Source organism: Centruroides sculpturatus, unplaced genomic scaffold (genome assembly GCF_000671375.1).
Source record: "Centruroides sculpturatus isolate CEXI.00-Female unplaced genomic scaffold, Cexi_2.0 scaffold1, whole genome shotgun sequence".
Lineage (NCBI taxonomy): Eukaryota > Metazoa > Arthropoda > Arachnida > Scorpiones > Buthidae > Centruroides > Centruroides sculpturatus.
In genome coordinates, this window is record NW_019384326.1 from 637197 (window position 1) to 664623 (window position 27427).

The window sequence follows — 27427 nt, forward strand, 5'->3', positions numbered from 1 at the left end:
AAATAATAATAAACTCTCGTTAATATTAATGTTACAGCATAACTACAGTGTAAGACATATAATACAAACTTAACTTTTTATTTTTATATTTGATTAGTTAACTAATGACCAATTACAAAACATAAGTGCTTTCACTCCTTAATTGTTAAAAGACCTTTACAGCCTTAAGTGTTCTAATAAAACTATTACTATATTAAAATAACATAAGTTAACTAAAAGAAGTTTTAATTCATCTTCAACTGCAGCTTGCTATTTAAATTTTAATTACAACTCGAAATATGTTCAGATCTGCGAAATGGCTGAATGATAAGGATCAGCCCATCTACTTGGGGATCAGGATTCAAATCTACCACAACCGCCATAATTTATCGTGAATAGTATGATTCAGAGCTTCGTTCCCTATTTCTAATTCATGGGGTCTTGACGAGGCTAACCCTTATAGACTGGCCAGCCCTATTTAGGGTCAGCAGGGTTAAACCTATCAAAATCTCAGTAATAGGCATATTGTAGCTGTTATCTAGTTGATTCCTCACAAATGGTATGCTAGGTAAAGTCTTCCATATCGTTCAATCTATCCGCACCAAATTTGGGATGAATATTCTTCGACAAACTAAAAAATACAGTATAGGGTCCCCATCACCAATCACCTCTAAAACACACCTCCACTTAAACCCGAGCAATTGTGTTTTGCAGTTTCATTATTGTAAATACTCAAGTTAATAAATGTATATTTCAGTTACTAAGACCCTCTCCTAACCCAACCTCATCAATTTTTCATCCACAAAATTCAGAGTAACGCCAGGAACACGCAACTAGTTTACAATGAAATCAATTTTACTTACTTTGGAATATTCCATTGATTAGCCGAGCATCAATTAAACACCAATTTGTAATAATGAAAAGAGTTAGAAGAAAACCCTTTTCCTTCGAATCCATTTCTGAAATTATAAATATTTAAACTATTAGTACATTAAAATTAATTATTTTTGAATATAAAGATCTGTTTTACAACACTGCTAAAAGAGTAAAATAGTAACAGAAGAACATAGTCTAATATTACATAAGATACTTTACAGTATAGACCAGGGGTGGCCAACAGTTTTTGCCCCCGGACCAAATTGGAAAGAAACTTTTTTCACAGGCTGAGCCAGAGGCTGCCCTAGGAAGATTTTGAGGTGGTGCGAGACCTCATTGTGGTGTCACCCCGTAGAGACTAAATTGTACATAGGGATTACAGAAGATACATTTTTCACATTATCATACATTATCAACATTCTATGCTGTGCGTTAACTCTCAATGCACAGTGAGTTGTTGACCTTTTTTTTCTCTAGGCGTCAGAATTTTTCGTCGAGGTATTCGGACTTAACTAGCTATTATTGAAAGATCGCGGGCTGCATAAATTCATTAGATGGGCCTTATGTTGACCATGCCCTTAAAAGTTTTAATAAATAACAATAATGTTAATAATATTATATAGTTCAACTATTTCTTTAAAAATTCTTACGATAAAAATCAATGATTTGAATATATTTTACCATTTTTATACTATAAATTAATACTACTCTGTCCAATACTGAGCCTGAACATTGACAGCAAACACCAGTATATATTATTAATTAACAAATAAACAGAATTTTTCAACACTACGGAACTCAGCTTTTACTGTTTTCAATTATTGATAGTGAGTAGAGCTTTTAAAACGTTATATTTACAGTTTATAAATATTTTAATAACATTAGTTTTATATAGCTTATACAATGGTTTAAGGCTAGCTTTGGTCACATTCGTTCCTAAAACATAACTTAAATAATAGTATATTACAGATGATGGATTGAAGATTCGTATAAAAATTTTACATCTTTATCACCCTATATTAATATTTACATGTAAAAATTCTAGCATTTATCACTAAAAATATCGTTGTATAATTAAAATATTAAAAAAAATGAATACAGATAAATAATCCAATTTTAAGTGCACATATTTATTATTTATTATAAATAATCTCTATCATAAATTGGATAATATAAAAATAAATTGTATTTTTATTTATCATTTATTTTAAATTCGGTAAGAATAGTAAATTAGTTAATAACGAAGCTTAAATGACGTTTAAAAATAGTATAAAAATTCTGAATATTTATTTATATCCGTAATAGAAAATAAGACACTTTTATGTTTAAATATTAATTTCTTTTAAAATGTCAAGCATTTTAAACGGTAATAGAAACTTTTCTAGAAAACTCATCAATTTCTGAAACGAACATAATTTATAACAATTAAATTACAATAGAAATATTCCAGAATACTAGAAAAGTTGTTGATTTCTGAAATAGAAACGAAGCTCAGAAATTGAACTTTATTTCTATTTCAGAAATGAACAACTTTTGAACAAATTGAACAGAAATATTCTAGAAAATTTGCCAATTTCTGAAATAGATAAATAATCTGTAACGTTTAAATTGTAATAGAAATTTTCTAGAAAATACGTTCCTGAAACAGAAAGATCATATCTTACATAACTACTACAACAATATTCTAGAGAAAAAAGATATATTTAAATTCCAATGAACTTCATATAAATAAAATAAATTAATTAAATCTTTCTAGAATAAGTTAAGATAGGTCTATAAGTAATTTTAGAATAATTTGAACTTATACTTTATTCTGTAATCAAATTTAATTGTTTATTTGTTTAAAGAACTGCAATAACAAAAATCGACAAAATGCCAGGTTGCAATTTTTAATTTATCTAATTTAAAATATATGTTGTCGATTTTAATAATGACCTGTCCCTGTACATCATAACATTAAAAAATATATTATATATACAATAAAACCTTTGAATAACGGCCACTGACAGGGACATAAAACGTGGCCTTTGTTTGAAGTGTCCGTTGTTTGGAGGTTCGGCTGTTTTTCTTAAAGTATAAAAACTAATCTTAAAAATTGATTTTGTAATAAATTTAAAATTCTTATACAAAAATTTGAATCTAAGTTTTATTTTTAATTCTAGAATAAAACAAACTAAAACTAGATTAAAAATTATAGAATTTTTTATTCTAGAAATAAAGTAATGAAAATTTTAAAATATAGAAAGTAAAATCTGTAAAAATTTATTTTGTATTTAAAATATTTTACAATCAATTTCATTATAAATTAGTAAACGTATAGAATATATGAATAGTACGGTTCTATACAGATTACAGTATAAGTACTCACCTGAACTGGAAACTGTCGATGCTGCAAGGGATGCTTCTTTATATAACCCAATAATTAAGCAATCTGCAATAATTATACAGAAAATTAATATATATTCTGGCCTTTTAAAAGCAGGTGTGAAATTATATAACAACTTTAAAATAAAATTTATTTCAAGGGCATTAATTTAATTCTAGTATTTAGACTATAATCTACGGGAGTAATTTAAAAGTATGGATTATAATTAATCATAATTTATTTTTAGTTTCTTCATTTATCACGTGGTAATATTTAAGTAATTACCGAGCCCTATCACAAAAGGTCTGTAGAAAGATATTTGGGTAGGGCCTCGCATTTACAAGGGCCTCAAGAACTTTTGCTACAAAATATTCATTCCGTTGTGTGAATTATAAAATTCTCTTTATCGAATTTTATTATTTAAAAGTACTGTATAATAAACATTTTAAGGCTATTTTTGTTTATCATTTAATATCCAGAAGGCTTCAAGCTGTCAGGGCCTCTCTGAACTCTGAGAAACATAAAGAGAAGAGAGAGGTGAGAAAAGAAGAGGGGAGAGAGAAAGAAGAAGAGAAAAAAGGAGAGAGAGAAGATAGGGGAGGAGAGGGGAAGAGAGTAGGAGAGTAGGATAAGAGAGAGGAAGAGAGTAGAGAGAGAGGGGAAGTGAGAATCGAGAGGAAGAGAAGAAAGAGAGAGAAAGGAGAGAGAGAGAGAGAAAGAGAGAAAAAGAAAGGGAGAAAGGGGGAAATGAGGGAGAGAGGGGAGAGAATTAACTTAGCACTGCAGGTCTAAAAAAAGTAAGCGGCCAGGCCTTTTCTCGATCTATAAGTAACCTTGGAAATAGCAAAAAAATTCTAATTGTAAAAAAACAATTTCTGAAAGTTTTTTTTTATAAACAAAAACTAATCTTTAAACATATATTAAAGAAATTAAAATATTTTCTAAGAAGTTTTTTCTTGTAAATTGTTGAGAAAATATTCTAGAAAAACTTAAGTTTCTGGATTTTTTTTTTAATTTTTGAGATTAAAAGTTGTTTAAATATTTCATTTAATAAAACTGAAAACGAATCTTATACTTCACTTAATGTAACATTTAAAAATAATTAATTTTTATTTATAAAAGTTTTTTAAATATCTTTATATTATTGTCTGTAAAATAGAAGAATAAACTAAATTGTTCGATAACAATGTAAGTGATTTCTTTATTTTATGATAATTCTTACTTGAAGGCTTTATTACTTACTTTTTAAGACTTCAAAGTATTATATAACATTAAATATAAGACGATGAAATATCGAATATGCATTATAAATTATAGGAAATAATTTATCTCTAATTATATTATTAAATAGAAATTTTTATAAGTCATTATACCTTTTTACTGCCCGTATTTTGTTTACTTTCTACAGAAGGTGTAGAAAGTATAGAAAGTTTAGAGGATTAAGAAAGCAAAAAGATATAGAAAGTATAAAGGGTGTAGAAAGGCAAAAACAGAAAGGTATAGAAAGAATAGAAGGTATAGAGAATAAAGCAAAAGAGCAGAGAGAATAGAGAAAGGAATAAATATATAAGAAGAATACAGGGTGAAGGAATAGAAAAAAATAGAAAGCAGAGAAAGGAATAAAGGCACAGAAAGAATAGGGAGTCAAAAGCAAGAAGGTAAAAAGGTATATCTATAACTGTATGAGAGTATAGAGAATATAGATAGCATAGAAGATAAAACGGTATGGATATAAAGATATTAAAAGTATAAAAAAGGTAAAAGTTTTTTGAGACTTTACAGAGATATAGGCACACTGACATAACTACTATTAAGCGCAGTTACGCGGCGCTTAAGGGTATAAAGGCTCGTGATATAAAGGATCTAGACCAGGCTCTGGGCACTTTTTACAAAATAGTATAAATATAAGTTTTTAATTGCATAAGAAAAATAATATATTTTTGTATTTGTTCACATTATAATTTTGTTTAAATTACGAATGTAGATTGGCTAGGGTCTGGGTATTGTAGGGCCCTTTATCATATTTTTTCTGAATGGAATAAAATTTATAGTTAGAGTATTTAAAGTATAGAAAACCATAAAGTAAATTTTAAATACTAAGTTTAACAATTTTTAAAAAAATCTAATTTAGTATTTAAAAATTTCCAAAGAACAATAAAAAGATTTTACAAGATTTGTAATTTGAATGTTTAAAATGCGTTAAATAAATATTTTATTAATTCAATCTCAGAAAGCGAAAAGAAACTTTTTTTTTTTTAGGCTAAAAGTATACAAATTAAATTGTCATTTAAATAAAAGTATCATTAACAGATGTTTCGACGTCATTAGAAAAATAATTAAAAGATTTAATTTATTTTAATTCGTATTAAAACGCCGTTTTACTACATTTAAATTTGTTTATACAAATGATGAAAATAAATTATAATTAACAAGGTTTTAAAAAGTAACATTTTATTCTCTAGGGTGAGAGATATTTTCGATGATAGGGAAGTAATTTTAAGAGATAGAGGGGACTATTTTTGGAGGTAAAGAGGAATTTTTACAGAAGGTAGGAAGTTTTTAGGGAATAGAAAAAGTATCCTCTTTAGGGGTAGATAAGTATTTTTAAAGGTTAGAAGAGTATTTTCTTTAGGGTGTTTTGTTTAGTAGGTACTTAGAATTATATTTTATTCTTTCGCTTATTATCATCATGAATATTGAGCATGGTAAACGATAGACAAGTTATTTGTTTATTTATAAGTCATTATCCATTATTATTAGATAGTGTTTGATTTAAACATGTCTTTTATTTACTTCAGTAAAACTTGATCTTGGGCAAAGCAGTAATATTAAATAATAAATACCTCGTACGACGTTGTAACATAAGGAATAAACAGAAATCATTTTATTTCTTCTACAAGAAAGAAAAGGAAAGTATTTTCTATATTTTATGCAATTTTTTAGGCTACAAGGTCAAAATAATTGTCTATAAACACATATTTCTAGATAATTAATTTAATATTATAAGTTAACATGTCTTAAAATGTTTATTTTAAAAGAAAAAAATAATAATAGAGTTATTTATATTTACTGACATTTTAATATTCTCTACCCCCAAGGGAGGAGAATGCCAAGATAATGTTAAAGTTGTACATATTGTACCTTGTTTATGTACAAAATGTGCATCACGTGAAATTGTTTATGCTGAGGTGTGAAGTAAAATAATTTTTATTTAATGTTTTAAAGCATAAATTAGAATTTTTAAGGGTTAAAACAGTGATTTTTCACTGCAATTTTGTAATACTGAATTACTTTGGTGGGAAATGTGTGTAGACCGAGAAATATTATTTATATTCTAACATTAATATTAATTTTTATAAGATTTGTCGCCGCCATTTCGAGCTGATAAGGTGAGTTAACATTATTAAATGGAAGAAAATACACGTGAGAAATGAACACATGATAGAGGAGTGTGCTTCAAAGGTAAGTAAATTGGTTCGGCCATGTTGAGAAAATAAAAGGAGAAGAACTGTTGAAGAGAGTATACATGGAAAGGTAGTAGGGGAAGTTTTAGTTGGAACAAGTTATCTGAAAAAATGTAAGGTGTTGAGTGAGAAAGAAAATGCGAGGAAGTGTGCTAGAAGAGGCATGAGTGTGTCTGAAGGAAAGAAGGTGTGTCTGGACAGGGTGGTGTGGAGAAAGTTGCCGAATTTTTAGACTCCTTTAGACTGTTGCTCACCCTTTCTGGATTATGAGCGTGAGAATAATGTCTGTGAAGAAAATACAGACCGAATTTGCACTTGCTAAGCTCTAATATATACAAGAAGTCCTTCGAGTCAAATAATAAATTTACACACAAAGTCACTCGTAGCACGAAGCCCTAAGCAGTTTAGTTTGTGTTTTCTATAAATGAATTCTACATAAAATATGTATCATGTAAAACTGTTTATGTTGAGAATTAAATTAAAACAGATTTTGTTTCATTTCGGAACATAAATTAGAATCTTGTAAAGTTAAAAATGTCTGTAACGAAGCGATCCGACAATGCCATTTTATAATATTCAACAAAATGATGTAATTAGGTGTAATTATTTTTAAAAAGCTGGCAACCATGTTGCTCGACTTTCCCCGCAACAATGTTCAAAACTGCATATGGCGCCATCTATTTTATTATATTTTTTAAAAATTTTTTATATAACTTAATTATTATAAAATAGCAAAAAGCTTAATTTTGATGGTAAGGATGAGTTTTAAAAAATTTTAAATACTAATAACGAGTAAAAATCTTAAGTCCGACAACTTTCGAGATAGAGGGTATTACCTGTCGTATCTCCCCACCCCTTCAATCTTTAACCACCAAAATTTAACAGCATCGATGTTCCTAATATACAAATCTCCCTGCAAAATTTTATAAATTTTCGACAAAAGGCACGGGAGTTATTAAGCTTTGAAGTAGGCGAACAAAATCGCGCCCTCACACATCCACATACAAAAAAAAACCCGCCAATTTTTTCTACATTTCTCGATGTTTCAAGGTTTCCTGAGTCGAAAAATGTAAAAATCTGAGTGGGGTTAGTTTTGACCGATGGCCACACTTTCTCTGTTATATAACAGCCAGAAAAGTAAACAAAAATTATAATTCCTAGAGGATAAAACAAATTTAACATCGAGGAACAAATATTTGTTATAAAGTAAACTGTGATGTAAGCTGTCGGACAATGTAAGAAAAACAAAATATTCACTTAAACAATTGATATATATATGCTGTTCCTGAAGGAGAATATTTAAAATTTAGAAAATAGTTTCGATTATCACTAATTTATCTGATTTACATTTTATCGGCCCACCAGTCGCCAAGTGGTTCCGTTCCCTGAACACTGGGAGTTTGGTCGTAAGTTTGCGCTTTGCCCGGACGGGTTGGCCACGTAGAGTTTTCCGGGTTTTCTCCACGTCTGTAACGCATGAATAAGGGCAAGTTACTCTTAAAAAGACCTTCCGGAAAGCATCCTCCCTAGGCAGATTGCACAAGTGTTGCGTTACCATAACCTAACGAAACAAACATTTTATCCATACAACTTGCATATAAAATATAGTAGACCATACATGAAATAAAGGAGTGAAGTGATGGGATAAGGCCCATCACTCCATTCCATCACCTGGTGAATAAAATCTGGAAAATTCACGTAACCAGGCACCATGTAGTATATAATCCTTGACCAGGCACAAACCCGAGATCAGTCGGGTCGTGGGTTAGCTCCTGTATATACGCTTTTACCCACTCAGTCGGTAATTAGCTATAAAATAAATCATTGAATAAAAATTATAATGGGTATTTATTAAATAAATAAGCCTATTTAAAAGACGTTTTTGAATTATAAAAAGTGGCGTCTGTCTGTCACGCTCTATAAAAAGTCATAATTAAATTATACAACAACATGCTCAGGGGACTGAAATCGAATCCGGGGAGTAACTCCTTAGGGATTTTTTCGGGGTGGTCTGACCCATGTTGGCCATGTCTTTTTTTTTGTTTTTTTAACTCTTTCCGCCCTGTGGGCACTAAGAGGCCCTCTTTTTGCAAGCCCATTATGGGTTCGGCCAGGCCCATAATGGGGCTGGCGGGTGGTGAGGGACGGGGCCCGACATATCCGAACGGACCACCCCCTGAAAATTCCTGGGGATTTTTCGACCCGTTCGGATTTGAATCCGGGTCCCCCAGAGCGGTGGGCTGCCACCTTGACCTCTCGGCCATCCTGCCGCTGGCCCTGTCCTCAACACCCAGCCAAACTCACTTTGGATATGATTATAAAGATCCTTTTAACCACTCGACCGCTAGTGGCATGCATAGTGATAAAACATTGAACATTGAATATATATATTTCGTTTAATATCTCAGGATTGGGTAATGATTGAAAAACGTAATTTGGTATAGTAGCTTGCGTATAACGGGCGTCAATGATATTAAATTTTGGTGGTCAAAGGTCGAAGGATTGGGAAGATAGAGGGGGTCACGTGTCGCGTCTGGAGTGGGGTCGGGACTTATCGAAGGTTTTTCTCGTTAGTAGCATTTATAATTTGGTATAAAACTCATCACTATCCTCAAAATTAAGTTTTTTTTTGCCATTTTATAATAATTAATAATATAAAAAGATTTTAATTAAAAAATCTCGTAATAGATGGAGTAACAAATTTATTAATTATGATTAATAATATAAAAGTNAATTAAAACAGATTTTGTTTCATTTCGGAACATAAATTAGAATCTTGTAAAGTTAAAAATGTCTGTAACGAAGCGATCCGACAATGCCATTTTATAATAATTAATAATATAAAAAGATTTTAATTAAAAAATCTCGTAATAGATGGAGTAACAAATTTATTAATTATGATTAATAATATAAAAGTTATTTTTTAAATGGAATCTTATAACAGCCGGGAAAGTTACGCAACTCGTTGCTAGATTTTTTTTTAATTTTAATTTTTAAATACCATAATTTATTTATCGCGTATTAAAGATAAATTTAAAAGAAAAAAAAGTAAATTGAAGTCCTGTAGTACAATAAACAGTAAGTTGAACTTGTAATTCAAAGATCCCGGATTTGAATCCCGGTAGAGATGATTCTACTTCCTCTAAGACAGTGGTTCCCAATTAGTTTTTCCTGCGTACCACTTCAAGAAAGAGCTCAAACTCGCGTACCCCTTATAGCAGAAATTCATATTAATCCATACTAATATTATAAATTCGAAGGTAATTCTGTTGTCTGTCTGTTACCTTTTCACGTCTAAACCACCGAACGCGTTTTAATAAAATTTGGTACAGAGATAGCTTGCATGTTGGAGATGGACACGAGCTACATTTTACTGCGAGAGAATATTTTATTCCCACGAGAAAATTCGATATAATGCGGGCGAAGCTGCGGGTGGACAGCTAGTGATAAATAGAATAAGTTTTTTTTACATTTATTCAGCTTCAGTCTCGAGTCATCTTCGAGTTGAAGTCAGAAATGTTTAGTTTTCAGGTTTATCATGGCCGAAAATCCGCTCTCGCAGAGGTATGTTGTGCAAAATGGTAGTAAATATTTTATTGCCGCTTCGTTGACATAATAATAACGTTAATTGTACAATTTTTGTTTCTTGCGTAAGAATTTCATTTAGGTATTGTCACAAATGCATTATTTTGATTAAATTTCGAGAATATTTTTAGTTATAAATAAATGAATTTGTGCATTGGACATCGTATTGTAAATTACCGAATTTTTGATGGTCCACCCATTATTTTTTTGACTGCTACATCTCATGCATTTAAATTTTAAATCGACCGATTTTAGATTGCCGCACGTACCCCTTCATGCAATTTCGCGTACCCCTGGGGGTACGCGTACCACTAATTGGGAACCATTGCTCTAAGCTATAACATTTTTTGACCATTTTGTTTTATAAAAACTTGGTGCTATACAAAACCTGTATACTTACTGTACATAGTTTACATTAGTACATAATGGAGAGCATGTTAAATTGCAATTTTTAATACAGTAGAGCGTCGATTTTCTGAAAGTCAATCATCCGAAAGAATTCCAGTCGGCAAATTTAAATTTTCGCCAGTGCTGTGGCGCTTCAATCTTTGGCTATGTCTTGGGCTACTCAAATATTTTACGTTTTTGATACTAAATTAACATCTGAAGTGTAATTTTTTATTGTTTTTATATTTTTCAATATATTTATTTTGTTTGTACAAAATAAAAAAATAATTTTTAACGATACAATAGTCTTTGTTAGGCTTGACATCGACGAAAATTCAACGCGAAGCGACACGCAACGGATAAAAATTTTAACATCGGATACGTTAAACTATTTTTTCGTACATAAATCGGTTATCCGAAATATCAGTTATACGAACAACCCCAGTCCCCAATTGATTCGGAAAATCGACGCTCTACTGTATTATAATTTAAAAATAAGTTTACCGTATCTGGTATCGATTTTCATCTATCTAACTCCATTCTCGAGAATAACAAAGGACGGACAGATAAACGCACAGATGGACAACAGTGGGAATGTAGATGTATGCAATTTGAACATTTCAGCTCAATAAACGACTCTGTTCAATTGAGCTTAGTAGGCTAATTAGTATGTCTTATATCTTTAAATATTTAAAATTAATTTCTAAAGAATTTTATGTGCTATAACTTTTTAAACAATTTACAATAATCACTCACAGATGGCGGTAAATAGCGTTTTCGTATTAACTCGGTATTAACACTACGTTAACAAAAAATATATGGACCAGAGAGGAAAAATTATAATAATTGAAAACTACGCATATACAACGAAACAAAATGTATGAGCAAGCGAAAGGTAAAGATGTCAACTCTACAAAAGAATAAAAAATGAGGCCATCCATTAGTTATGTGTAGTTTTTGAGTCACTTTTGGCTCCCTTCCTCCCTGCCGTGTGATAGGCAATGACGTACTGTGCTTTTCGCAAACTCGCTCCCTTTTAATTACGTGCAATATATCAATACTTTGTGGACCCATCTGACAGTGAAGAAATGGATTAAAAGGTTCTGCAACTATTTTTTGACAATTTATTCGCTGACTAATAAAGTAGGCTTGTCAGGTTTTGCAAAAGACAATGCCCTCACCCCTTTCCTCCCTACTGTGTACAACGATGTACTTTTCGCGACTCTCTCTCTCTTCAACTATACATCAGGGGCGCTGCTAGCTGTTTGAACGCCCGTGTGCAATACCGATTATGCCGCCCCCTGTTTAACTACGATTACCTATCAAAGAGCCTTTCTGGCTGAGCTTGCCAGAAAGGCTCTTTGAAGCCCCCTGGACGTGCCGCCCGCGTGCGGTGCACGCCCGCTTACGGCGGCCCTGCTGTACATATAATTAATGGACATCTTCATGCTATGTGAAATTTTACAAAAGTTTACAAATGTTAACTTATTTTTGGGTCAACCAACCGAATAGTTACTCTTGGCTTTGTTCTTCTACATCATTTCTTATATTTTATTTGACTACTTTTTATTGCAGTTATTATGTTTATTCAATACTTCAAAAGTATTAAATTGCATTGAATTTTTACAATTCTAGAAAAAAATCCAAAATTCTGTATAATCTAATACATAAATTAAAAAATAGCCATATAAAATTTTCTATATAAAAGTCACTTTAATTGAAAAATCATAAAAAAATTCGATGGCCGAATGGTTAAGGTGGCAGCCTACCACTGTGGGGACCCGGAATCGAAAACAAGATGAATTTTTGGGTTGTGGTAGTGGTGATCTGTCGAACTATATCGAACAGGTCCTTTACCATTGTGGACCTGGCCAACCTATAAAAGATTTCCCAAAAGGAGTCCCTCTTAAAATAGCAACAGCAAGAAGTTTAAATGAAGTAGCCAGTTTCCAGAATTAAGGAGGATGCACACATGCGGCGCGGCCGTAGAATGATGTCACTTTTTATCACCGCAGAAGTCGATTTTGTGCCGCTTTTCTCGTGCCGCAAAAGTTGGTTGAATTCTATCTTTTGCGGTGGCCGCCGCCAAAATGCGTATCTATCAGCCAATAACAGTTCGTCTGGTAGTCACGTGAGAAAATAGAATCACGTGGTGTGTCAATGGCGGAAAGTTAAACGTGGTTCACTGAGATAACTGACATTAGAATAAAGAGGAAAGGATAATGAATTTCACACAAATTGTACACAAATAATGATATATAATTTAATTCAAAGGAAAAAAACAAACGAATCTTACTCGAAATAGTATTCTTTAACGAGAGATCTTAATCGAGGAAAACTGATTTTGTACACCAGTTCTTTCTCGATCCAAGAAAATCTCTCTAATCCAAAATCTTCAATCGAATCTTCAAAATCTAGCTAAATAAAGCAAGCCATACAAAACAAGATTTGTAAACACGTGGATAACGTCAGTGTTGGTATCGTTCGCCATCTTGAATACTATACACATACGCTGAAATATAAGCAGATTGTCACTTGTGTAGTTGTGCTGCCACGCAGCGAAGATGCGTTTACGACGTAGCTTTTCATTGTCGTGCCGCATGTGTGCATCATCCTTTATGAGTTTCTACAATTGACACAACACACACTAATACACGAAAGGCCTGGAAAAGTGCCTGTGGTCTGGAGGGATAAAATACAACTTAGAGTTAATATAATACGCAGAAGTGTAACTAAGGGTGAAGATGAGTACGTACCCCGGGCACGAAGCGGGGGGATGTCACAATGAGCCCATAGATTTTGTAATTAACGTTGAATTATGATCCTGGTAATACAAAACAGTGATTCATTAGGCTCGTTTGTAGACGTGATCATCGTGTAACTTCAGACGACACATGTAATTCGGGCTGACACACTGCTCTCATTCAGTTGTACTCGTCGATCCAATTAAGTCTCATCTACATAAGCAAAATTTGATTTGCTTAAATGTTAGATACGTAAACTCGGAAAACTCCACGCAGTCAGCCTTTGTGAAATACGAACCCACAGCCAAAGTTTAAGTGTTAACGATATACACTAATAAAATTTTATAACGTGGAATAGGTCTTTGAAACAGCACAATCAATTTTTTTTTAATTGGGATTTTGAACAAAAATCTTACAAAAATTTTTATGAACTGTTTATAATGATGTTAATTTTAAATATTTTCCAAAAGTTCTGTAATCAATTTATTTTTTTTCTTAACTATTTCAGCTCTAAGGGCACTAAGAGGACCTTTTTTCTTGATCCACAACGGGGCGGCAGGGTCCGACATATCCAACGGATCACTTCCGAAAAATTCCCGAGTTATTTTCGACTCGTCTGGATTAAATCCCGGGTCTCCCACAGAGCGGTAGACTGCCATCTTAACCGCTCAGCCATCCGGACTTCTGTATCACTTGTTAAAAACTGCTTAAAGTTTATTCTTTGAATAAAAAATATCAATTTTTATTCAATTTTGAGTATTTATTCTCGGCTCTTTAACACGATTAGAATTCGATTTGATGATAATTAAAAAAACATTCGGGATATGTTCTCATCAATGACTTACACAGGTCAGCCCCATCCAGACGTTTTAATATTAATTAATTGTAACAAAGCAGTTTATGTTAATAATTTAACATTAGTTGAAATGTTAATAAAATTTTGAAAAATTTTTATAAAAAAAAAATATTTACATTGTTTTTAAATTGAATTTTCCAGAAGAATGCAGAATTTCTCTATGGTTTTGAGGCTGGGAAAAACTGGTACTACAGAAGACGACGATGTAAATGATTAGAATGTGGTCAATTCATTAAATTAGCTTTATTTCAATTATTTGATGTGTACTTTCATATAACGAATCTTTGAAGAGTTTGATGCAGAACTTTCCTGAAAATTTAAAATATTTTAATTATTCTAATATCTCGATATTCATCACATATTAAAATTTTAGAATTAAAATTGTATATAATGGGAATGTAGAATATATTAATAAAAATTTTAAATGTTTTCTTAATGCAATAATAATGAAAATTAATTTTCTGATAATAAAATAGATATAATAAACTACCATCAAATATAATTCATTTCTGAGTCGGCATTTAATAAATTTAATTGCAATTTTACAAGTATACATACAATAACTATCAGATCAGTGTGTAGTACATTCATGGAAACTGAATTTAAAAAAAAAATTCTAATAGACGATGACGTTACATATAAAATCTTAATTTAGAATGTCGTAAATACCAAGACTACAATTTTTAACAGGTCCTGAGATATGAAATTGGGTCTCATCCCTCTCAGAAAATTAAGTAGAATGAAATTTCTTTTGATATTTCATGTAATTTATATACTAGTGTGTTAAATTTTACAGGTACCGTTGTGTCTAGAACACTGACTAAATGGTTCTGCTGGTTTCAAAGCTTTTGAACATACACAACCACCACAAAATAATCACTGAACACAAATAATACATGAAATAATGAAACTCATTTAGTAACGTTAAATTATTCTAACAACAGGCGTTGCTTCTTAAACTCGAACTGATTAACATTTTGATTACTTGTTAATTAGATCACCTGTTCAGCTCAGAAACAAGAAATCTCCCCCCCCCCGTGATCTTTCGCGACAAAATGTTTCTACATATTTCCAAGAGTCGCATTGTTTCGACCTGTCAAAATTCATTTAGGATTTTTGCGTATTAAAATTTTTCAATTCCAGATTGCTTTGGCGCGAGATCAACACTAGTTTGAATTGTATCGGACAAACACATGTATTGTACAGTACTTAAGTATACGTGTTTGCCCAATAGTGTAGTGTAGATAAATTTATCCACACCAATCATTAACGAGTTTAGCGCAACGACTTATACTTGAAGCAACATTGAAACATGCAAAGTGTACATGAAAAGTATTTTAAAGTTAATTATCAACACGAATTAAATGAATATCGAATCTAGCTTCAAAGGATCTTCCTCCACTTCTTGAAATCACCACCGTCTACGAATGCACACGATAAATCTTTGTCCTACGAATTAACACAATTAAGATTTTAATGATTAATTCCTTGTAATTTTCTAATATAAAACGGTAAACACGATAGAAGCAAAGGTAATTCCATTACATTGTCTTAAAATCTACCTGTTAAGAGCGGAAGTTCTTCTTACACCGCTGTCACAAATACAATACAAAACTGGATTACAATTTCCAATTGTTTGCACAATAAGCATGAATCAAGAATTTCAATGCCAAAAGCCCGGCAGAAAAATCTTAAGCTGTATAATTAATTAAATAACAAAGTACTTGATTGCTTACTCTTCTCTCAATTCGTTATATTTCCTTCGGAATTCGCACAACGTGGCTGTTGAGAACGAACAACGCACAAGAACTCTTTTTCAATGGAAAAAGTAGGTTTATTTTCTATAATTTAAAAGGATATGCATTTTTGGCTTAATGCCCTTCTTCAGTCCTCATATTACAGTGACAGCTAGAATAAATTATTAAAATCATGGATAAAATAAGTAAACTAAAAATAAAATTATCAGTGAATGCTCTTAAAACTGGCTAAAAATAAGGTGTAATTCGTTTTTAAGGTTATTATTATCTTTTATAACCTTTTTAATCAAACTTTTTATACATTTTAACGAAATTATATTTTACAGTTCTTTGATTAAAAACGTAGTAAAAGATAATAAAAACCTTAAAAACTGGCTAAAAATAAGGTGTAAGATCATTCACTGATAATTTTATTTCTAGTCTTACTTATTTTACTTATGGTTTTAATAATTTAGTTATTCCGGCTGTCACTAATATTAGGACTGAAGAAGGTCATTAAGCCCGAAATGCACATCCTTTTAAATTATAGAAAAATACTGTAAATCTTTTTCCATTCAAAAAGAGTTCTTGTGTTGTTCGTCCTCAACAGCAACCTTGTGCTAATTCCGAAAGAAATACAATCAATCTCTATATAAAGAATTGAGACTATGCTGAAGAGAACACTAAAATTACGCACTCCACCAGATAAATTTTGCAAAGAAGCCATTTTGAAGGATGCGAATTACAAGAGGAATGCGATGAATCAACAGAAAAGAACTTAATGGATAGATATCATATTTAAAATATGCGACAATTGCCGATATGAATCAATAAAACAGGTGTACGAAGACTGACGTCAATCAAGAGCATCATTCTAAGTTACCGAGCGTATATAAAGAGGAAATATAAATTTAAACAGCAGCAAGATCCGTGTCGGTGCAGTAGACTTCTGAATTTTCAGTTTATTATTATTATATATAAAATGGTTCGTAAATCCTTAATTGTATTGCTGCTGGTCAGTGTATTAGTTTCGACGTTCTTAACAACTGATGCGTATCCAGCATCATTCGACGACGACTTTGATGGTTCGTATTTACATATATTACTTTAATTAATGGAGTTGTTTGCTATTTAAATTACTATTTATTCTAAATTTCAGCATTAGACGATATGAATGATTTGGATTTAGATGATTTATTGGATTTAGAGCCTGCTGATTTAGTTTTATTAGACATGTGGGCTAACATGCTGGAAAATTCGGATTTCGAAGACGATTTTGAATAATTTTACTTCGAGTTCTAACGCTTTTTAGAGTTGATGTGTAATGTTTTTGTTTTTTTGAAAATAAAGTAATAAAATTTAATGAGTTTTTCTGTCTCTCGTAAGGAATATTTCTGTTGTATTTCATTGTAAATTGGTTTCGAGTTAATGAAGCATTTGTTTCCAGTACAAAAGATGGAAACAAAGTTTGGTATGGTTGAATTGCTAATTTGGTATTTTAGAGGTTGCGAACAGCCATCAAGATGTGTTGTGGACAGGCACGATTTGCATTAATGGGAGTATAAATTATTAGAATCCAAACTAATTTAAATATAGATACCTAACAAATGGATTGACGAAACAACGTGTCAAATTAAGGGTTTGTAAACTTAAAATTAGTTTATTCAGGAAGTTGATGTTACAGAATCTAATTAACTTCATTGTCTGCTGCCTTTTGAACACGGCACTTAACACGTTCGAAATGTTCTAAAAAAAATTGTCACATCTTGTTCCGAATTTCCACTCCGCCATAGTTTTTGCTTTAACTAGGGTACAAAACAATTAGATTAGTTTTAGTCGGGATACATTAAACACATTGTTTTCGGGAGGAATGTACCGTATCCCATGTTGGTCAAATGAAACTGACTGGACGTCGCCAAGTGTGGCCAAAACACGCAATTTCCTTTCGGACAAGGCTTCTTCAAGATTGGGTAACCTCTTCTCGATGGGCGACGAAAGCTTTCACACCAATCTTCGAAGACAAGGCACGGCTTTTCCTTCTTCACAAAGATTATTTCCAGCATATTCAAAACCATCTAGTATCAAATGAGACGTCTCCATAACATCCAGGTTGAGCCGCAGATCTTTGGACATCAGAGTAACCGTAATTTATAGCTGCTTCAGTGTACTTTCCTTAGATATCCCAAGCGCGCGCGCGCGCGGTGTACTTTGAACTTTGACCCGGCTTAATGAGATTTACCCTAACCCCTCTCCTTCAACTCCAGGTCTATCTAAAATGTTCCACAGTATAGTTTACCCCACATCAGATTTGTAATATAAAAATTTTCAAGTTCTATACATTCCCACTATGGATTTCTAGTTCACACGCCTATAGAATTTTCATCTTCAGTCATCCTTAAGTATAATTTTCATACAACAGTAGTTTTGTAAATATGGAGTACTAAATTATCAATCCAATAACACATTTTCATTTGTCTTTTAATTAGCTCAAAACAGTAAAATTTAAAAAAAGCCAAATTCAATTTTATTGAATTAGCAAAACCTTATTTACCTACTTACATAGTAAAGTGTATTTTTTTTTTCATTGTTTGGACAGATATACAACAAGAATATCTCAGATTAATATTGCGTAAATACAAAAAACGTTAAATATAGATTAATTCGAAGGATATCATGCAGTATCTCATTCCGTTTTCTGATCCATCAAGAAGTCTGCAACTGTTTGTGTCTGCTTGTCTGTGCGAATCGAGTAAACAACAGTACTTTGTCTTATTTGCAGCTTCGAAAACGGTGTTTTATGCAGAAGGATTACTGCACAAATCTCACTCAAATCACAATGTAGATACAAAAATTTACAAAATTTTAAACATTCAACAATTTGTTATTTTTCCACGAAGAAAAATCCACATTTATTGTTGAACAANCACGAAGAAAAATCTTACAAAATCATTTTTCATTTATTTATATATATATATAATATATTTTTTTTCTTTTTGATCAAGTGTTGTAAAAAATTAACTGTATTGCTTAATGGACAACACAGATGTAATTTTTCGAAAAAATACCAATTTATTACAATGTCAAATCTTACTGCAAACTAATTTGAAAAAAATTTTATGTAACATATAAAAAAGGAATGACAGAAAAAAAAATGCAGAATTCGAACCATTTTGTATATAAACTAAAGCAAAGGAAACTTAAATAAAGAGTAGAAAATACATTTATGAAAAGTATAAATCATGTTTTCACTTCGAGCCATAACAATTCCTACGTGGACTATCAGAATGACAAGTTTTAAAAAAGAAAAGCAAGCAAAAGAGAACAGGTCTAAGTTTAAAAATCATTTTCAAAACAATGCTCTAGATTATTATTATTAACAATTTTCCATTCTTCCTGGAGGATATCTTGCCATATCCAGAAGAACAGTTGCAATTTTTTCAAATTGTAATTTTTTTTTTTAATTTGTTAAACAAAGAATAAATTCTTTAAATATAATCATAAAAAAAATGTATAATTAAATTCTAAATATAAATTCCTATTTAAAAAAAGGCGTTCTTAGCAATATCAAATCAATTGCACGTTATCATCATCAAAGCATGGGGAATGCACATTCTTGTTAACAAATATGGCGATACAAGTTTCATTACAACAATAAAACATGCTTGACTTTTTGCCTCAATACAAATATCAAAGTCGACAGCATTGTGAGTTTCCAAACCGAGACGTGAAGCGCTGAGTCGTTTCGTCTTAAAACTTTCCAAATTATGAATTCTCCTGTATTATCGGAAGAGTTTTGTTTAACACTTTTTCGGAAAAATAAGTTTCCATACTGCTAAAAGTGAATTTTAGTTTAGCGGAAGAGAAAAGTAGCACAGCTAAGAGCAATGTAGGCACAAGATTATGAACAAATGCCAATAAAAATGTGCCTTTAGTAATTTGATAATGCAGAAATTTGAGCTAAGCTGTGTTAATTAATTAATAATTAATATAATTTTTTTTTGAGCTAGATTTGTTCACAGTGCTGCACATGTGACCCAACAGCTATAGCTGTGGTGAAGTCAAAAGTTAATAAAAGTTCTTAGTTAATGGGTTCCACATAGTTAGCTGGCAACATTCCGTTTTGTCCTGTGCGTTTCACTGTTCCTGTCATCCATCCTTTGTCGATTGAAACACAATTGATTATAACATCACCATCCTTAAAACTCACTTCGTCGGAATCCTGTGCTGAGTAATCATACATGGCACGAAATGTCTAAAGAAAAATGTAAAAACACATGAAAAAATATGTTTAATTACCGAATAGAGCAAATTATCTAAAATCATATTATTAAGATACAGGTATACCTCGCCTTATGTTGGTAATTGGTTCCAGGAGAGGCGACGTAAGTCAAATTTACTTGTCTCCGAATCTACTTGTCACTAGGCTAAACCATAAATTACCATTCCCGGTTCTGTATTTTATTTATTAACACATTTTTAATAATATATGGTTAATAAGGATCTATTTTAAGCTTACGAACAAATAAATTTTAGTTTTTAATATAGTACAGAAAAAAGTAATCTAAATTTACAAATGCATGTACTGTAAATACAGTACATACTTGTAAATGTATATAGTTTAATATGATTTTATGTGCTTTAAACGCTTTTCTAGTGATATTACGACTTCTGATTTTGTGGTGGACAGACGTAAAGTCGAATAAAATGACTTAAACTTGATTTTTATTTTTCCATATACTTTTTTGACAAACGACGTATAATCGGGAATGACGTAAGTCGAGGTATACCTGTATTTATAAAATTAATATAAAAGTCTGAAAAGCTATCACTCAAAGACAATAATAATTCTTGTTCACACATGATATTCATTTTTCAAATGACTTTGATTATTTTTTTTTATGTAAATTAAATTCAGATTTGTCTCTAAAGGTAGATCAAATTGGCATAATTACCATTAGACAACTATACAATAGTGTATTTCTAGCCCAAAAAAATAGCCTTACTCTTAAGATATGTTGGGCATTGAAACTAGGATACGTTTGTTTTATACAAAAGATAAATACACACAAAAACAAAATTGTTTTATCAAACTTACCCCTGCCGGTCTCATCATACCTCCCATATCTTGTGAATCTATTAAAAGAAAAAAAGTATTTACAAATAATACAACTGAAGAAAATACATTAAATATTCTAACTTCAATAACAAAAATTTTATAAAAATATCATCTCAACTGATGGATTTCTGTGAAAATCAAATAATACTTGTTATATTATTGTCACATTGTTTAGAAATTCACAGTAATTTATTTATATTAAAATCAATTATTATGTATTTGCAATCATCTTATTGTACTGGTACCTAATTTACATTTTAAGCAAAAGAGGTTTTGGAATGAAACTTGAAATGTATCTGTATAGAACAGTGTTTCTCAACGGGGGCGATATCGCCCCATGTGGGCGTTTTTCCATGTTCAGGGGGTGATTTGTAAAATTTATATTTTGGGGGCAAAAAACAATTTTCTGGGCGATATAGTAAAACATTATATTAAGAATAATTAGATATTTTATTCATTATATTGTACAATAATTAAACAAATAACATTATACTAGTCACTAGTCTATTCAGTGTAGTATGAATTTGGCGTTAGCCTTGGCCCTCGGCATCAGAATTTTGAAGTGAAGGGGGCAATACTATGTAAGGGGCGATGATTCGTTATAGGTTGAGAAACACTGGTATAGAATGTAAATTAAAAAAGATTCAAATTTTTAAGTTTGTACATCTGTTATAGTGTTGCCTATGATAACTATTGCTTTCTCTTCTCCCAATAATAACTGTCCTCAAAGATGCCTGTCGCCACGTAATGGCACCTGCAGATACCCAATGCTAAATGTAATTATACAAAGCTTAAACCAGATTAACTGCTGAATTATCAGGCTATAATATGACCAAGTTACAATAATTAAATACAAAATAATTTATCTAGAGGTAGATGATTTTAATTAAAGTGATTGGTAATATTTTTATGACAATCTCAGAGCAAGAATGATCCATGTCAGTTAAAACTTTACACAATATTTCACATATATTCTTTTTGGACATGGTATGTAATAAATCCTACTTGAATCTGTATTGCATTAGATAAAGCAGATGCTTTTGAGCAAACTCCACATGTTATGGCTATAATGCCAAAAACTGGACTTAGATCACTCTTGCTCCGAGGTTGCCTCATGTATATACCATGCTGGAGTAAAAGTGATAGCTGGCTGAGTGCTATAGAGGAAGGTAGCAGGTGTTTAGATTGTCTCTAGTTGGCACTGTGACCCCTAAGGTTACATCTAATTTAACAGTTCCATATGCAAAGATTGGATGGAGGTAGCATAATTGGCAATGTAACTGCATGGTTTGCAGGAGCTGTGGGTTAGAGTCTTGCTCCGGGTCAATTCTCTTTTTCCAGAAATTCTAAATTAAAAATTATCACATGATGGTGGCCTAACTGCCAATCCTAGACAAATTATTTCATATCTAATTATTAGCTTAACCATATTATAGCCCAATAATTTGGCAGTTTGGTTTGAATTAATATAATTGGGTTAGTAGTGTTTATAGATTTTAAAAAATTTCTTTTTAAACTTTGATTATCTACAAATTATGTAGTCTGAGGAGTATTTTTTACCTGAAAATTAGATATCATTTATTAATTAAACTAATTTTACGATGGTTATAACAGATGTGCTTTAATTAAAATGTAAATTAAAAAAATCTCAATGTTAAATCTTCTACAGAACTGAACCACAACAATGTATATGCAAATTTAAACCAAGTGATCATCATAAGATGTGTTACACATACGGACCAAATAAGGAGTTAGAAGTGTTTGAAATATTCAAAGCAGACCAGCAAGGGCGATGGATTAACTTTAAAGATGAAAAACACATATCACAAACATAGCAAACACTTTTTGATGCAACTCTATGACCTTAATTACATCAATAGGAAATAGTCACACCCAATTTGTCAGCAGTCAAATTTAAACAATGCCAATGTTCTTGGGAGCATTCCATTCTAGAAGTTTGAACCTGAAGCAGATCAAAAACATTTGTAAAGTGAAGTATACACTCTTCTGCTGGACCCCTGTTATAGGTTTGAAGGTGTATTATATTTTAAAAAATAATAATTTAATAGATTTAAATAAAAAGTAATAAATTAAATGATCCTTGATTGTTCTTTGCTTGATTCTTTGACAATTTAATTTCTTTGGAAGCTATAAAGTCTACACTGCATGATAATCTAGCGATAAGATGGTATTCATAGTATGAAAGCAATAAAACATTTTAATCAGTGAAATTCATTACTATTTAAGGTTCAATTTGAAGGATTTTTCTTGTAAATTTATATTTGCTTGCTTATTCTGTCTCTCCTAGTTTAAATTATTCACCTGAAGAGATACATTTTTGCAAAATAATTTTATTCAATGTTTCTTTACGTTCTGTTTTGTCACATCCAATTTGTGGATTTTTTTTGTATTAAGTGTGGCTGGAACACAAAGCAAAGAAACTATCTAACTTTGTTTTTTTGTAAAACACAAGGCAAAGCAGAATTAATTGCATTTTACACTCTAAAATAAGCATAAACACTGGCTTTGGTACTTAAGTCCAACAAAATAGCAAAGGTGAAGCTGACTGAACTGAGCTGATCTCGATTATTAATGATTGTTGTGAAAAATGATTGTTAATTAATGAAGTTACAGATGTGTGTTCATTTTTATTTGTGACAGTATTCAATTTATTTTCTTTAGTCACTAATGGATTCTTCCATACAGTCTGTCTAGGACAGGCATGAAACTGCAGCACATTAAGACATCATCTGGCATATAACATATGGTTTATTGCTGTCTTTTCCAATCATCCTTTTGGTTTACCACCCAATCATCCCTTTTATTCCAATTAACTTCTTTACATTTACTCTAATTAAAGCATATTTAATTTATTTAAATATTGTTATTCGAAGTCTAAAACTTCAGCATGCATAAACATTTTTAGAGATAGGTTATGCTTACTATGTGGCATGCAGACTCAAAAGATTTGTCATTCCTGGCCTAGGATGTGACAACTTGATATTCTTATATAAGGATGTGTCAAAAACAAAACAGTACAGTAAAGCATTGCAGGTCTAAATCCAGCATAAACTAAAATTATTTTCTGTCTAAATTTTATGTTGTTAGTCTTAATTTTTAACTAAATAGCAGCACTTCGTGCTGCCAATTTGTCTTGTTGCTAATGCCATCTAGTGGGAAGTTTTGTTAAGTGATCAGACATTTGAAGAAAGCATTTGGTATGGCTGATAATTATCATAGGCTGCTGATATAAGCAAACAATTTAGAACAACAGTAGTAGTCTATTCTCTCTACTCATAGCTTCTTGATAAGAAGCACCAAGTTCAGTATTAATACGATTTTTCTTATATCGCAAGTACTTTCGACGAGTATTATATCGTCGTCCTTTTTCGTCTGAGGACGACGATATAATACTTGTTGAAAGTACTTGCGATATAAGAAAAATCGTATTAATGCTGAACTCAGTGCTTGTTATCAAGAAGCTATACAATTTTGGCGTGAGTGTTATTTATTTATCTATTTCTCACTACTCATATTATACCATCTGAATTATAAGTAATTTAATTAATAATATGTAATTAAAGCCATTATTAGTCATTTTATTTATACATATAAAGTGCCATTATTTCATTGAATGTTGTCTGTTTAAAAATTTCTTTAGCTTCATTTCATATACCTAAGATTTAAAATAAACTACAAAAACTGAAGTAATGCAAATACATTTTTTTGTAAAAGAAAATGTATAATAAAAACATTTATACTTTTGACATATTTTTTCATTATTATTATTTTAAACTATTTTATAAACTATAAATTCAGGTACACTAGTAATATATGCAAAATGTATTGAAGAATTTGCAAAGTTTGGAATAAAAAATACTAGTGTGTACTTTATGTTTGCAGGATTTAAATCAGGCTACTTTACCATTACTATTAATAATTAAATACTAAGTAATTTGGAACTACTATAGAGGTAGTGTTAGGTGCCATCTTATTAAATTTAATAACTGTAATTAAAGTAATATTTATTAAATTTAGAATATCCTGGAAGAAAAGAATTGGCCTGGAGCGGGATTTGAACCCGCAACCANCGGGGGGAATATCGAAAAATCCCTTCTTAGTGTACATTCTGTTGACGTACCCTATTAAAATGCAATCAAAAATGCAAAAAACCGCATCTAAAATAGTATAAATAGAAGCAGAGTTCTTTACGGTAAGCCTTCCCCGTAAGGCTTACCGTAAATAACTGTCCATTCCCCATGTTTAACGGAATAATATACAGCCTATGTCCACCCTAAAGTTCCATTCTAAATATTGGTAAAAAATTTTTGAAATCGGATAAGTAGTTTCGGAGATTACCTGCTGCATACAAACTAACATATATACATACAAACATTACCTCTTTATAATATTAGTATAGATATCCTCTGCTACAGCACACACTTGCTAATCCGAACTAGTTACTGTACAAGATTCTTCAAATTTGAGAAGTTATACATAAAGAAAAGGAAGTGAAAAAAGGACAAGAGACAAATATACGCACAGTTTATAATTTTTTATACTGTATTTGATACATATTTAAGTTGAAATGTGTAGTACATATTAATTTCACAAATTTTCATGTTCTAAAAAATAATTTGCAGTTTTTTTATATTTGACTAAAAAATTTAATGGTAGAATGAATAAAATTGGCTTGGATAAGACGAGTTTGGATTAGCAAGAGTACACAGTAATGTGAACTATCAAATATAATTACTGCATAAATTAAATATTCTGTAAACTGTCATAAATGCTGTTTTTTAAAATAATTTATTGATATTAAGATATTTTATAAATAATACTATTAATATATTTTAAATTGTCCAATAACCACACTGCAGTTTTACTAAACAGATGCTAGACTTGAGCAAACTTTTTTATTTAAATGAAGATACAAAATTCCAGGCAACATGCATTTCCTGTCTTTTTCCAAAACAACTCAGTTTCAGCTGCCTTTTTAACTCACTGATGCCCATTTAAAAAGTAACGTCTCAACAACATATGTATGCACAATACACCAAAGCCACCAGGTACAAATTTAATATGGTTATCTCAGACTTAATCCAGAATTTCCCATCAGTTATTGGTCAATTTAAAATAAAATTAATGTAAAATAAAATAAAAAAAACTATTATTTAGGTCTCTAATCATAAAATATTAAATAAAATAGTTTAAAGATATATTCAGAATGTTTATTAAGAAAACATTTTAGTGTTTTAGACTTATTTGTATAAGAAAACTCAAACGTGTAATATTTACAAACAGTTAATACAATCTCTATTGTAATGCATGCGATTTCAAGGTTTCATATCAAAAAATGTTATTCAATTATCAAAAAATTGCATGTTGAAATCATGAGAATGGTGCGGTTAATTTTAATCATTTGTCAAGAGTTGTTATAAAACTAAAAACTAGGCTGGGATTCAAAAAAATGCCAAAATGATGTATTAAAAATGCAACACCAGCGATTCATATTAAAATAAAGACTTGTTTTCTATGCAAAATGAAGTTTTAATTCCACAATTTCATCTGAATTTTAAGTCTGACTTCAAAAGATTTGAAAGGCTAACAAAAGTGCATTTATTACTAATGATTACGCAATATCATGAGCAAGCCTATGATGGGTTACACCATGTTAAATTTTTAAATTTTAATATTAAATTCCAGTAATGTGAGCTTGAAAGTACTTAAAAACCAACTTTTAAACCAGTTTTTAACTCAATAAATACAAAGATAAATCAATCAATCTCTTAAGGTGTTGATTACAAATTCTTAAAATATTAATAAGTAATATAAAAAATTAACAAGTTATCGAATGCATGGCTTAAGAAATCTGCAGCGTTTCAGGGAATTTTAAGCAGTAATTATGAACATTTAAATCTTTAAAAATTAAATTTTTTTAATTAAAAAACACCGAGTTTATGTAACTTTATAAATTAATCAATCATCCTTTGTCATCTCAAAAATCTTCCCACACAGGATTATTTATAATCCTGTGTATATTTTTTTATATTATGTATTTTCTACAGATCAATAATACATATGTATCAGAGCACAGTCTATTAAGTAGAGAAAACTTTTCACACAGTCAAAAAAGGAAAATAAATGGAAAGAACATTAAACAGACTGAACTCTACAATTTACAAAACCTTAAAAGTGACTCTTATAATGGACAATTTCATAAATTTATTTTGTTTATAATTTTACTAGCAGACCCCACCACGCCTTGTTGTGGCTCAAAATGTATCTATTATAAATGTATAACACTTCCCCCGTGGGG

General features: G+C 30.8%; 2 protein-coding genes across 2 annotated transcripts in view; one reads left to right on the forward strand and one right to left on the reverse strand.

Moving 5' to 3' along the window:
* The first annotated feature begins 16898 nt into the window (after positions 1 to 16898).
* On the forward strand, positions 16899 to 17383 carry LOC111627675 (anionic peptide). Its single transcript, XM_023371282.1, has 2 exons — positions 16899 to 17077; positions 17152 to 17383. Exons 1-2 carry the CDS (start codon positions 16975 to 16977, stop codon positions 17274 to 17276), a joined length of 228 nt encoding a protein of 75 aa, XP_023227050.1. The 5' UTR covers positions 16899 to 16974; the 3' UTR covers positions 17277 to 17383.
* A 1549-nt stretch (positions 17384 to 18932) lies between these two features.
* The window catches only part of LOC111627682 (LIM and SH3 domain protein F42H10.3-like), a 40954-nt gene continuing 32459 nt past the window's right edge, over positions 18933 to 27427 (reverse strand). The window contains exons 8-9 of the mRNA XM_023371295.1: positions 21088 to 21125; positions 18933 to 20244 (exon numbers count right to left, since the gene is read on the reverse strand). Coding sequence (XP_023227063.1) covers positions 20071 to 20244; positions 21088 to 21125 — 212 coding nt within the window. The 3' untranslated portion in view covers positions 18933 to 20070. The remainder of the gene's footprint in view (positions 20245 to 21087; positions 21126 to 27427) is intronic.